General features: G+C 39.6%; 1 protein-coding gene across 1 annotated transcript in view; it reads right to left on the reverse strand.

Moving 5' to 3' along the window:
* Window positions 1-3,258: 3,258 nt before the first annotated feature.
* LOC131244128 (uncharacterized) overlaps window positions 3,259-15,074 on the reverse strand; it is a 66,192-nt gene continuing 54,376 nt past the window's right edge. The window contains exons 5-9 of the mRNA XM_058243782.1: window positions 6,780-7,035; window positions 6,387-6,614; window positions 5,703-5,819; window positions 4,535-4,689; window positions 3,259-3,320 (exon numbers count right to left, since the gene is read on the reverse strand). Coding sequence (XP_058099765.1) covers window positions 3,259-3,320; window positions 4,535-4,689; window positions 5,703-5,819; window positions 6,387-6,614; window positions 6,780-7,035 — 818 coding nt within the window. The remainder of the gene's footprint in view (window positions 3,321-4,534; window positions 4,690-5,702; window positions 5,820-6,386; window positions 6,615-6,779; window positions 7,036-15,074) is intronic.

The following is a 15,074-nucleotide window of genomic DNA, read 5'->3' on the forward strand; positions in this document are numbered from 1 at the left end:
ATGTGTCCCATTCAGAATTTCTACCTCTCGTAAGCAAAGCATCGGTGGATGCCCCCATGCTACAGTTTTTCTTTCTCATCGCTTTTCCTTGAAGGGATGAGATAACGGTATCGACACTAAGGGTCGTGTTACCAGTGCATAAGGTGTCTTTAAAAGACTCATACGAAGCAGGGCGAAAATTTAACAAGATACATGCCTGATCTACTTTGTCAACCACTACCTCCATATCCAGCAATCTACAGACCATCTTCTTAAAATTACTGATGTGGGTCTCCACATCTCCACCCTCTGCCATCCTAAAGTTGAACAACTCCAACTTTAAGTGTAGGCGATTTTCAAGGGACTTCTTAGCATAAACGTCCTCTAATTTTGCCCACAACTCTGCTATGGTTTTCTCCCTTATGACATTGTAGAGAACATCATTTGTGAGACAAAATTGGATTGAGGATTTAACTTTCTCATATAGAGTCCTCCATTCATCATCATCCATAGATGCACGTCGCTCCTCAAGAGCCTCATACAACCCTTGCTGAGTTAATGGACTAATCATCTTAATCTTCTACAACTCAAAGTTATTTTTGCCTGAATACTTCTCAATGTCATAGTTTGGATTTCCAGCCACTAGTACTTCTCCTTACAGATTTAAGCCTGCGCCCCAACGTTAGCTCTGATACCACTTGTTGGGGGACCGCAGAAGCACACAGAGATGAGTGTAAAGGAGTAATCCAATTGCACCAAGCAAACACGAAAAGAACACAATGATTTTAACGTGGAAAAAAAACCTTACGGGAAAAAACCATGGCACAAAGCGACAAATATCACTATGAAAGCAGAAATTACAAATGAAAGAGCTTACACAATTCGAACAACCTCGAATCAACCCTTGCTACACCCTTGAAATCCTCTGGATGAATTAGAAACCCTAGAACTTACTCCCAATTCCGTTTACACCCATATTTATAAGCTATGGAAGAATCCCACACAAAATCGGAAACAAATCCCGCAAAATCGCAACTCTGCGTAAATCTGTGCCAACTTGTTCAATGGCATCGAACACACTTCGATGTCATTGAAACTTATCCTTCGATTGCATCGAACTAACACCTAATTAGTCCAGAGACAAAACATGGAAATCTGATTTTCTTTGATTGCATCGAGCCATCTTCGATGGCATTGAACTGATTTTCGATGTCATCGAAAAAACACCCAGTTGTCCAGCAACCAACTGAAGAAAATCCGGAAAATCTCGATGGGAATCGAACAGTCTATCGATGACATCGACAGGCCCTGATTTTGACTCGATTTAAGACATAAAAAACAAGTAGTCTACCTAAAGGCATCCTTATATGTGATGCTTGGTCTGAAACTGATTCAACTCTCAAACACTAGTAGTTGGAGATGGAAGGATTTGTGAATTTGGTTCATATCAGTAAAATTGAATAGCGACCTACTGGAAAAGCATAGGAGCATAAAAAGTTTAAACAGAGCTGCCTTAGGCACATTTTGATTTGGGAACCCATGGATGGCTAAAGAACCATTGAATCAATTTCCCAGTGGGAATGTTTAAAGTTTAAATATTTAAATAATGGTCTCTACTCCCAAAATCATGGTGTCTTGGTGACAAATTACTCGCATTTCCTTTTGTCGCAGCATTACATTCTTGGGGCCTATCTTTTAGCAATCCAAATCATTTATCTGATATTGCCCACATTGGATCGGATGGGATAAAAATCTCCTTCCTTGAACATTCCCATCCATTCGATCGGTGGACCTACTCCCATCACATGTGGACTATTGGCTATATTTTGTGCACAAACCACCAGATGGATAATTGGTAGGATCTTGAAGCATCATCAGCCATAAAAAGTGTGCCCACCAGATGCATGGTCTGGATCACTCGAAGGCGGGTCAGACCTGTACACGTTGTTATCAGCTGTTGATAGGAAAAACCCAAGATTTCAAGATGAAAATATATAAATTATCAGAGATATGAAACAAGAAAGCCAATGCCATATGATTGTGTGTTCAAGAAAAAAAAAAAAAAACAAGAAAAGAAGAAGAAGAAGATCAAAATTACAGAGATCACAGCTGGTCTTTGAATTCAAGACCTCTGTGCCTCCGGTAGTGAGCATAACCACATATAAACGAGGTCATCATGTCTGGTGCTGGCCAACAGCACCACAACTGGCTTGCTCATATCCAACCCATGGACAATCCCCACATGATGCTCATAGGATGTGATAAATGGGTCCTCTTATCCTCAGGCCATAATCCCACAGAAACACCTTCCAATTATTCAAGACTGATGTAGGTAGTGCTGTGCAAGTTCTAGTCACAGGACATGATAGGCGCATCATCGGCTTGGATGATGACCCTAGTCGTGCTAATTGCCATGTCCCGGATTTGGAGGGTGCCATTGGAAGATGCGGTAACTAAGTGCATAGGATTGCAAGGGTTCTAGGCAACAGAGGATACATCTACGACCCAATACTTGACAATATTGTCCCAGGCTGGTTAGGACTGCTTAATGAATGTGATCCGTGGGATTTTGTTCTCTCTATGCCTCCATGGTAGGACCCAACGAATTGTCCACGGATCCTATTCGTGGAATGTGTAAGGAGTAAAATGGTTGATGACCTAAACATAAACTTCGCTTTTTGTAAAGAAAAAAGAAGGGAGCTTTGCATCTGTTATGACTCAAGATCTAGCGTGTGACGTCACCCATTGGGGCCACATGATTAGATTGTCATATGATATGAACTGTCCATATTCTCACTGCGACCACAAGCTCTTGTCGCATATCATGCTTCATGGATGATCCTAACCTCCGATTTTTAGAGTTCAATGTGAGAATTTGATTTTTCTTTTTGTTCTAAATTCATCCACAGATACCAATGGTCACAATCATAAGTTCAGCAAAAAATTTCTTGCAATGGATCTTATACCATGGAATTCGCAACATGGGTGGTTCCAAACATTGGACCACTCTGCATGTGGACACCAATGGGAGGTGACACATGCTGGATCCCAAGTCAAGACAATGTCAAAGCAAACTTAGAAAAAGTATGAGTACAGGTAGGTTTTGGTAATTCCTTTTGAAAATTGGTTAAGTTTCAGTAATAAATACCTTATTCGAATTTAAAGGTAAATTAGGAGCTTTAAGATCAAATGGAGTAGGCTTTTGTAATTTTCATAACAGTGAAAACCTTCAGCATGTTACTATAGGAAAACAATGCATAAATGAGCATATTAGCAAAATCAATACAACCCAACTAATCTTTGCCAAAAACTTACTTGTTTATGATTGTGAACTCCAATTCCTGCATCCAAACAGGCCAAAACATAAATCTTAGAATCAGCAAGGCATGCAAAATATAACATCTCCATGCACAAACATGAACGCCAGTCAATGAGCTGGATTAGGCCCCGGCGAAGCCAAACAATCATGACCTGACGGGCCAAACGAGTTCAAAATCTTGGCGGAACCAATGCAAGCTATGTATATTAAAGAAAAATTTGCATTGCGATACATGTTATTTGATGGCCAAAATGGAGAAGCGTAAACATAAATGACAGTAAGACAGATGCAACAAACGAAACATAAGTTGCTATATGGTATCCAGTGAGCAGAATGATAAATAATTAATTAATGGTTGTGAAGATGACAATAATGGTGGTGGTGGTGGTGGTGGTGGTAATGATGATGATGACTACCTCTGGGCAAGATTGCAACATATAGAAGCTCACAAGGCTCTCCAACTACCGAAGACCTTCAGACAATCTTTTATGGTAATACTTGGAGTAAAGACAAGTGAATAGAGTTGTTGTAGTGAATGGATGATCTCGTTATAGTCAAGGATCACTTGGTGGTTAACCTTCTATAGGTGTGTGACATGGGAGTGACAGATTGCACATCAACATATATTAACTGGGAAATTAGAAATTAGACCCACCTAAACTTAGATCAAATACAAAACCAAACCACAGACATGCATTTGGTCTGGATGCTCTTAATGCAAACCCGAAAATGACCCAATTTATTTTATTTTTGACCTAACTTAGATCCAACCTACATATTAATGTATTGGATCCAGGGGTTGATATCTAAACCTGATTGAACTCCTCTCAACCTGACCTGACCTGATCATATTGATGTTACAGGCACCAAAATGAAATTATGTTGCTTTCAAGATGGATTTGAAGGAAACAATTTATGAAATTTCAGGGCTACTTCCCAAATAATACTATGATTCATTTGCATGTGTTTTGCTATTTCTTGTTGATTTTTTTTTTTTTTTTTTTTGAAAGGCGAATACACACACTCTCAAACCCACACACACCATATGGGTCCTTGAACCCATGATCACACACACTCTCAAACCCACATACACCACATGGGTTCTCGAACCCATGACCTCAGAGTTGGAATACTAATCCATGAGTAAGAGACCTGCCATTTCTTGTTGATTAAACTGAATATTTTGCAATAAACACAAACACACACGAATTGCTTTATTGAGCACATGCAAATTACCTCCATCGGGCGTGTCTGCATGACTACTTTCCCCAGCAGCTTCTCCTTTACTCCTGTTTTGGAAATTGACACTAGTGCTAGTATTCACAAGTCGAGAATGATCACCAGTCTCTTTCGGTGAACTTGCTTTTGACTCTTGAGTTTTCTTAGAATCTCTGTTCTCGCAATGCATGAATGAAGTTGTGTTAAAGGCACAGCGAAAACAAAGAGCCTCCAGAAGAATTGAAATCATTAAATCAGCAAACACATGCAAAATGCAGCATTTGATATTCATTGTATTAAAGATAGAATGGATGTTCTGAGTCTTTCTCTCGCATCCATGCTAATGAAAAACATGTATAAGATAATCCAAAAATCATGTTTTACTGACTGCTTTGGTTGTCTTAATACACAGAAGAATATAATAGAACTGAGGCATCTTGGTCATTTTTTCCTAGAGTATGTTCTTTCATGCATGGCAATGCCTGGTACTCATGCAATAGTATCTGGGGGTCCACGTGAAGCTGCAGTCAGATGATACCAAGGCCATGCTAAAAATGTCACACTCAGATGATGATTCTGACCATCAATCTTTTACAGTGTGGACAATTGACTGTTAGTGTTTTCGTTCGTTCATTTTAAAGCCACCAGTCAATCATCGACATCATCTTTCCAGCATGATTTCCTTTGACCATACTTGATACTTCCCAGCAACATGGTTTTTCCCAGAAATCGGCAATTCCATTTGTCTGAAAATGGATGCATATGGGTCCAGAGACAGGCAGAAGGAGCAAGCAATGCAGAGATTGCAAAAATGAATTCTGTTCTCTGAAAAGAGTGGGATATAATTGTTCCCAAAAAACAACATCATCTCATTAATTCATGTCCAACCATCAAAATTAATCAAAACAAACAAACAGAAACCATAAAAACTGTTATCAACTATAAACAATAAATGCAAAAATGCAATACATGGACAAAAAATGTTACCAGCTATAGCTTACATCACATATACGAAAGCGGGTTTAGTGCAAAGTATAGAATTATCAATACTTTGCACTGAACCTGCTTTCAATCCCGAGCTCTTGCTGGAATCACTAGCATTATACATTAGTGGGATTGCAATGAGTAGTTATGACAGGCCCAAACAACTTTCAATACAAGACGGAAATTTAAAATGATGGTTCACCTTGAAACTGTGGCTGAATCACCATGTTCCTCCCCTAGATTGAGCGAAGCTAAGTTACTTGATAATCCCTCCATGGGGTCAGTTCTTTTGGGACTCTTAAGATGTGAAATCTTACCCCTGCAATAAAATAGACGAGTTTAGGCACTCATTGGTTGACTACCAGTACTTTGCACAGAACCTGCTTTCACCCTGAAACTATTCTTGGAATCTCTGTTCTCGAAGTTTTTGTTGATAGGATTGCGTTAAGAAGTAGTTGCCATGAATACATATGACTTCCAATATAAAATGAAATTTGGAGAAGAATTGCAGGGTTCTGATAGTTGGCAAATACAGAATTTTCTGTTGTGCCGTATCCCGTTCATGGGTGGCCATGGTTTGGTTATCTAGAAGTTATCTAGAATGTTCATCTGATGGGCACACCCATGGATGCTGATGCCCCAAAAGTCTCACCAATTACAAGATCCTAATTGTTTAATTATTTCCCAACAAATGGCCACATTCAAGTGAAAAAAATTTCAAAGATTAAATAGCTAGGATCTTCCAATCTGCAAGATATCTGGGACATCCATGGTAGGGAGAGATCGACGGTCTGGATCACAATTTATTTATTTATTTATTATTATTATTATTATTTTAATGCACAAGACCATATAAACAACTCTCACATGTAAAACAACAACCAACCTTAACTCTCGAGCTGAACCACCAGGTTCATTGCCTAGATTAAGAGAAGCAAAATGTCTTGATAAGTCCTCCTCAAGTTTGTTGGCACGGATGATTTCTTCGGCCAAACTCTCATCCTCCTTAGCGTTAAAGAAGCATCCCCGATGCTTCGCATCAAGGACTATTTTCTTCCAGATGGAACCACTTTTAATTAAGGTCTGCCCATTCCCCAAAATCCAAAGGCAGTGCCTGAAGAGAGAGAGAGAGAGAGAGAGAGAGAGAGAGAGAGAGAGAGAGAGAGAGAGAAGCCAGCTCTAATGAAAGTGGTTTTATCAAAGTAAAAGGACTTACAAGTGCTTTTATTTGACGGGTTGGTGATCGATGACTCGTAATATCTAAGTAAGAGAAGCATACCTGGCCCTGGTCAAAGCCACATTTGTCCGTTGAGTATTGGAAAGGAAACCGACTGATCCCTTACTGTTTGACCTGACAGTAGACATTATGATCACATCCTCTTCACCACCTTGAAACCCATCAATGGACTTGACATTCACAACAAAGTCCCCGTGTGCTTTATATGTTTTTCCTAGTTTCTGTTGAATTTCAACGATTTGAGCATTGTAGGGTGACACAACACCAACCCTAAACCTCTGTCCCAAAGCAACAGATGCTGTAGAAGGAAAAAATCAAAGCCAAACCATTCAGGCCAGTACTACAGAAAAGAAAAATGCATCCTTAAAGAGTGACAAGGAAATAGTCATTGCAGTACTATTAATAAAAATGTGGTTGACATCCCACAATCAAAAGTATAATGTATGTAATAACTATATAACGACTAGCATTTGCTTCATCTGTTACTTATCCTGAACCGGGTGCTATTTAAACATCTCCAGGTCATGTGACTTTCCATACGGACACGAGGGAGGAGTGCACTTGATCCAGGTCTCTCATCACATAGGCAAAAATTAAAGCTCTTCAAAGTCCATATTTCCTCAAAGATTGCAATGAGGAGGCCAAGCCACACATGATTGAAATCTTAAAACGTACAAAGGGGCACCCAGTTACCCAATGTGACAGAGGAATCAGAAGCAACAATCACTAGATTGTGACTACAATCTCTAAAGAGATTATCTAAACATCATTTTGATAATCATCCATGCACCAGGATGGTCCTACCTTCTAGATGACCTGGCCCAAAATCTGGAGAGAGAATGCGAGAAAGGGACTTTCATTTAAGTATCCTATTATTTAATATTTAATTTAGGGACAGGGACAAACAAATAGGGAATTTTCCTTTTTTCTGCCGGATAAAGGTAAAGTAAAGAGGGAAATACTTGAAGCTTCCTTTTTTTTTTTGGTTCGACCGTGTAGGCTGGCATACTTATCAGGTGGGCTACACATATAACAACATTCTTTAAAATACATGATACATCAAACACAAACATAACAGAAGTGAATTCACATATTCGTTACCCCAAGATGAAATATTTCATGCTAAAAACGAATTGCAGAGGATAATATTCAAGTGATTGACAATGCACATACCATTGTTCGGAGTATCCCGGATATTATCCTTATCACCAGCTCGTCGATGCCGATAACACTGGTAGTCTTAGAAGTTTCTGGTATAGGCAATGTATCGCTAAGTATTGGTAATATTTTTTATTGTGTACATTCTAGGCGACACTTGTCTCGCCAATGTATCAATATCGCCAACATTTTCAACTATGTAAATTCTAGTTGTCACTTGTATTGCCAGTGTATCAGTGATATTTTGATGATATTGCCAAAATATCGATATCACCAAAAGTCTATTTATTAAAAAAAATCATATCAATATTTTTATGGCACATGGTTGTATGCAATATTCAAATTGTCAATGATAGTATTGATCATATCACAATATCATCGTTATCGCAACATGGGCAATATTAAGACCATAGTCTTTCGTTTCCTTTCCAGTTATCGATGATTTCTCGGCAAAATATCATGTGTTCAGGGGTCGGATAGCTTACCTAGCTGAGACGCCGTCATGGAAGCCGGATAAGAATACCAGACAACCTGTAGAGCTTAGGATCTTCCTCTCCTTCACACCCTTTCTGCAAATCAGTAGATGGGACTCGAATTTCTGCTCTGGTGTAGGATTGGGGACCCAGCTCTCTTTTATAGAGTCTGTGGAGAGGAGTTTGAAACCCATCACAACTCTCTCTCCCATGCTCCACGTTGTAGCATCCTAGTTCAACTCAAGTTGCTGTTTGCGTAAGACAGCTATAGCATTCCGGCCCTAATACGCACGGCTGCGCAGATAGGCTGCGTAGCGGATCACTTAGTGGGGCCACTGGTCTACTCAATCATCCGGTCTAAACTAACAATCCAGGCCGTTGATCGGTGAGGCCCACTAATTAGAGTTCTTACATTCTCCCACTTGGGCCTCATTGAGCAACGTCAATGATAGTCATATATATAATAATTTTGTAAACAAGTTTTGATATTTTTAAGAAAATATCTAAATAGTCAACCAATGAAAACAGTTGGACAATATGAGTAATGCTATTCAATCTGGTCCATCAAAACAGTCAGTATCGAAACGCGGTAGTCATCACAACATTTAATTTAGGCGAAGTGAGTCTAAGCGCGATCACAAATACTTTCAATCTTAACGACATAGATCACGAACTAGGAAATGTGGTATAAGGATTACACACTTTAGTGTGATAATATGTGCCTATCCTTAAGAGGTCCTGAAGCTTTTTCATGTCTCCAACGAGACACAACTGTAGTTCCACTTATTTAAAAAATTTGCGCATATATATAAATAAGCAGAAATAAATCTTTATATCAAAATCATCCAAACAAACCGTATAAAACGAGATCTCTAAGTGTCTGTGAAAATCAAAGTACGCTCAACTCCCACTAACTGAAAACATCTGTGGGATCAATGACTCCCATGGATGTTACATGCTCCTGAAATGGCGTGATAGGGAGCCCTTTAGTGAGCGGATCTGCAATCATCTGCTTAGTGCCGATGAATTCCACGGACACTTGATGATTCTGAACCCTTTCCTTTACAACAAGATACTTGATGTCGATATGCCTTGACCTTGACGAATGCTTGTTGTTACTAGAGAAGGAAATAGCAGCCGAATTATCGCAAAATATTCTCAACGGTTTCGGGATATGCTCCAGTACCCGCAAACCCGAGAAGAAACTCTGTAACCATAGTGCCTGATTAGATGCCTCATGGCAAGCAATAAATTCGGCTTCCATAGTAGATGAGGCTGTGGTAGATTGTTTCACGCTTTTCCACGACACAGCTCCTCCCACCATCATGAAGATGTATCCTGAAGTAGACTTCTTAGTATCGACGCAGCCTGCGAAGTCTGCATCTGAATATCCGATCAACTCCAACTGATCAGACCTTCTGTATGTGAGTCCGAAGTCTTTTGTTCTCTGAAGATACCGTAATACTTTCTTTGCAGCTATCCAATGTTGCATTCCTGGATTAGATAGATATCTTCCCAATATTCCAGTGACAAAGGCAATGTCCGGTCGCGTACAGACTTGAGCATACATGATGCTCCCTACTACTGATGCGTACGAAAATTCTTTCATTCGATTCTTTTCTAAATCATTCTTTGGGCACTGAAATAAACCAAATTTGTCGCCCTTCACAATGGGTGACTTTCCTGAAGCACAATTTTGCATGCCATACCTTTCGAGTACCCTAGCAATATAGGTCCTCTGTGACAAGCTGAGCAATCCAAGTGTTCTGTCACGGCGAATCTCAATGCCGATGACGTAAGAAGCTTCACCAAGGTCTTTCATTTCAAACTTTTGAGATAAAAATTTCTTGGTGTCGCTCAACATCCTGGTATCACTGCTAGCTAACAGAATGTCATCAACATACAAAATCATCATAACGAACTTACTCCCACTGGTTTTAATGTAGATGCATTCATCTGCAGTGTTTTCTACAAAGCCATATGAAGAAATTACTTCATGAAACTTAAGGTACCACTGCCGCGATGCCTGTTTCAACCCATAGATGGACTTCTTAAGTTTGCAAACCTCATGTTCTAAGCCAGTAGCTATAAAACCTTCGGGCTGCAGCATGTACACATTCTCATTTAGATCCCTATTAAGAAATGCAGTCTTTACATCCATCTGATGTAACTCTAAATCCATATGAGCTACAAGAGCCATTATGATCCTGAATGAGTCTTTCTTGGATATTGGTGAGAAAGTCTCCTTAAAGTCAATGCCCTCACGTTGGTTAAAACCCTTGGCAACAAGTCTGGCTTTATATCGTTCGACATTACCTTTGGAGTCCCGTTTGGTTTTAAATATCCATTTATAACTAATCGGCCTTATTCCAGTGGGTAACTCTTAAGATCTCATACTTTATTGTCTTGCATAGATTTCAACTTATCTTTCATGGCATCAAATCAACGAGAAGGATCAACACTTTCTTTGACTTGTGTAAATGATTTAAGATCCTTTTCCACCCCTATATTAAAGTTGTGTTCTTGTAAGTATACGATGTAATCGTCTCAATTTACAGGCCTTCTCTCTCTTTCAGATCTTCTTAATGGTTCAGCTTGTTGGGTCTGATCTTGATTTTCCTCATCAGTGGTTTGTATATGAGGTTCTACGTAGTGCTCTGCAGTGACTGCAGAATCGACTGCATCATTAATGTCCACGTGATCTGGATTGACTATGACAGGAGTCACAGTCCTTTGTTCCTCAAATACAAAATTTCTTATGTTCGTGCTCCCACTGTTTTCAGTGTCCTCAATGAATCTGGCATTCCCAGTCTCAACAATCCTGATGGAGTGGGAAGGACAGTAGAATCGATAGCCTTTTGATCTTTCTGGGTATCCAATGAAGAAACAACTTATGGTTCTAGGATCAAGCTTCTTTTCATGCGGGTTATAAATTTTGGCCTCAGCAGAACAACCCCAAACATGTAGATATCGGAGACTTGGTTTTCTCCCATTCCACAACTCAAAAGGAGTTTTGCTTACTGCTTTGCTGGGAACCCTGTTTAGTATATGAACTGCGGTTTTGATCGCATCACCCCACAGAGATTCTGGCAATGTCGAATTGCTGACTATACTTCGCACCATATCCATAAAGGTGCGATTACGTCTCTCAGCAACTCCATTCTACTCTGGAATACCAGGCATAGTGTACTGAGCAACAATGCCACAATCCTGTAGGTATTTAGCGAATGGCCCTGGATTGCGACCTGATTCGTCATATCTGCCATAGTATTCACCACCACGGTCAGATCTGACAACTTTAATTCTCTTATCGAGTTGATTTTCAACCTCGGCTTTATAGATTTTAAAAGCATCCAGGGCATCTGATTTCTCACTGATAAGGTATAGGTACCCAAAGCGAGAGTAGTCATCTATAAAGGTAATGAAATATTTGTGGCCACTCCATGAGGCTGTAGGGAATGGTCCACAGATATCTGTATGTATAACCTCTAATAGATCTACACTCCTGGTTGCACCTTTCTTTCTCGTTCTAGTCTGTTTGCCTTTTATGCAATCAATGCATACTTTATAATCAGAAAAGTCTAGAGAATGCAAAATTCCTTCTCGCACAAGCCTATCTAATCTCTCACGAGATATATGGCACAGCCGCCTGTGCCACAACATGGAGGAATTCTCATAGTCTAATCTTCGCTTAGATCCCACTACATTTCAATGCAAGGTATTAATATTATAGACGTGAGAGGCAATCAAGTCTAACTGGTATAAGTTATTTACTATAGAGTCGATTCCAACTTTAATTGAATTAAAGTAAATATTAAAGTTATTATTTCCAAAGTGGAATGAATATCTCAACTTATCCAAATAGGAAATTGAAACTAAATTGCATCTTATAGACAGCACACAAAATGTATCTACTAAATCTAAAAAAGAACCAGACTTCAACTTAAGCCTATAGACTCATATTGCCTCCACGTCAACCTTGATACCATTGCTTATGTATACTAAGCGCTCTGCATCAGTTGGTGGCCTGGTCTATAGTAATTCCTGTATAGAAGTGCATATATAAATAGTAGTTCCTGAATCTATCCACCAGGAATCCATTGACACATCGGTCAGATAAGATAAGAAAAAAATGATTACCTTTCTTTATGAGCCAATCCTTAAAACCTTCGCAGTCTTTCTTTAGATGACCCGTCTTTTTGCAAAAGAATGACGGTTTGCCTTTAACCCGTTTGCGTTTAGATCCATTTCCAGATTGATTCTCATGGTTTCCAGATGGAGGACCAGAGAATCCATTATTAGAACCTTGTTTCCTCTTCCTTTTACCTTTATTCCCTTGCCCATGCCCTTGTCCTGAAGTTACCATATTAACATTTTGAACTTTTATCATCTGTTTGATCCTGTCTTCTTCTTGAAAGCACTGAGTGATGAGTCCATCTAATGTCTACATGTCCTTCAGAGTATTATAGTTTACCAGAAACGTGCCGAATTGGAGAGGTAGGTTGTTCATGATCAAATGAACCAGTTGATCATCAGTGAGTACAAGCCCTAGAGCATGGATCTTAGAAACAACTTCGATCTGCTCTACAATATATTCACGGATGTTGCCCTTTCCATCGTAGGACGAGTGAGTCAATTTATTTAGAAGAATGCTCACTTTAGATTTATCAGATTTCTTAAAATATTTTTCCATTTTAGTCAGGAAAACTTTAGCCTTATCTGTTTTAGGCATGACATCCTGCATCAATTTAGAAATTGAATACTTAATGACTTTCAGGCATGTATCATTTGATCTAAACCATGCAACCCATCGATTATATTCGCTTGTGGCATTGTCGGATGGCTTTGGCGGTTACGGTGTTATCGGGCAAGATCTAATTGAAGACAGCCTACAACTTCGATGGCGTTCTTCCATAGAGTATAATTAGACCCATTTAAGGCAGGGACTTGATGCGTATTAGTTGGAATTGAGACTGAAATATAAGAGACACCCATATACTCACATTAGTTCATTATTCCACAAAGCAATTTAGTGAATGTAAATAAATATCGAGGCAAAGTTAATCAATTCGATTGCTAAGAGAGGCATCAATCGAATCATCCAGATGAAGATGGGCCCAACCATCACATCTTAGTGAGAATCATTATATCATCATCATTCCTCCCGTGGGAGGTAATAACAACATGTTAGTGATTCTCCGAACATGAAGCTAAGTGATGTCGGTCATGTAAATCTGAGACATCAACACCCGTGGGTGAGATGAGTCTTTCGACTTTACATTACTCAACACCATTTACTTCACCCGCTCATGTGATTGCCAAACGGTCATCTGTGTTTTCGTTACCGTATGCATGAAAATGTGAACGCAACTGTATGCAATCCACTTATCTCAATGTTACAAGTCTGTACTTGTAATATTTTCATCGATTGAGGTCACTATGGTGGCTAACACAACCGAATCCAAAACTACAAATATAGACTTTAGGATTGCTATTATAATCCTGCCTCTCTATGGATTATATCTTAATTAGTCCGATGCGGCCCACAAGATGGTTGGTATTGATCATTGGAAAATATATGAACTTTAAAGTGATACACGCAGATAGGTTTCATACTATATATTCCAATGGCCTATATCAATTCTTAAGGATGGGTGATGGGCCTATAATAGGGCCGAATCAGAACTCTTATTTGATGTGTATTCGTTCAAATGAACATAACTAAATCCAACTCCTGTCATTCTCATGATAGACAGATAGAATGGACTATGTAACTGGACGGGTAGATCCATGAATGGTTGTTCACAGTTTGAACAATTAAGTTCAAAGTCTTAATATGTATGAAATTTCAAGATCAAAGTAATTAGATGGTCCATATCCTCCTGAATGAGTCAGACTATATGCTCATGATGGAACAAATACAGTGCCTAGATCAAGGATTAAGTGTGGAACTAAATCCAACGGTCTAAAAACTTAGATCAATGGGCTCATATAATGGGCCACGGCCCACCATTATAAATTGATGGTCGATAGCGGGTCCAAAATTATCAATCGGGTCCGCCGACCAGATGGATTAAAACATCCATCGCCCGAGCGGAGAAAAAAAAAATCTCAAATCCCGATTATCTCTCTCTCTCTCTCTCTGCCATCGTTCGGATGTGGGAACCGCGAAAAAAAAAAAAAACGGGTTGATGCAACAGCGTCTGAAAGAGGGAGAGAAAAAATCTCCAATGGAAGTAGCGTCAGGAGAGAGGGAGGAAGAGAGACGAAGTCTCAGCTTTTCTCGGCGTCTGCCTCATGCAAGGAGAAGAGATTGGGTTTCTTTCATCTCTATAAACATCAACGAAAAACAGCGGCTACGGCAGGTGCATCGGCTGCCATAAACGAACGCAAAAGCTCAAGGCGCTGGTGATTTCTCCGGATAGAGGAAGGAAAAAGGTGGAGACTCATCACCATCGTCCAAATGAATGAGGTTCGACAATGGCCACCGGTCCAACAGATCACGGTGAGAGGTTTTGGGATAATGGGAATTCGGGAATGGAAATCCCCAATTGGAAAAATCCCAAATCTGGATTTCTGTATTTAGGGTTTCGAATCCAAATCCCTAATCCGAATGCATATTTGGGGATCTGGAAATTGAAAACCCTAATTTCTCAACTGGATTTGGGGATTCGAAATCCCTAACTCTGGATTTTGTAATTGGGGT

This window comes from Magnolia sinica, chromosome 4, assembly GCF_029962835.1.
Source record: "Magnolia sinica isolate HGM2019 chromosome 4, MsV1, whole genome shotgun sequence".
NCBI classification, from domain to species: domain Eukaryota; kingdom Viridiplantae; phylum Streptophyta; class Magnoliopsida; order Magnoliales; family Magnoliaceae; genus Magnolia; species Magnolia sinica.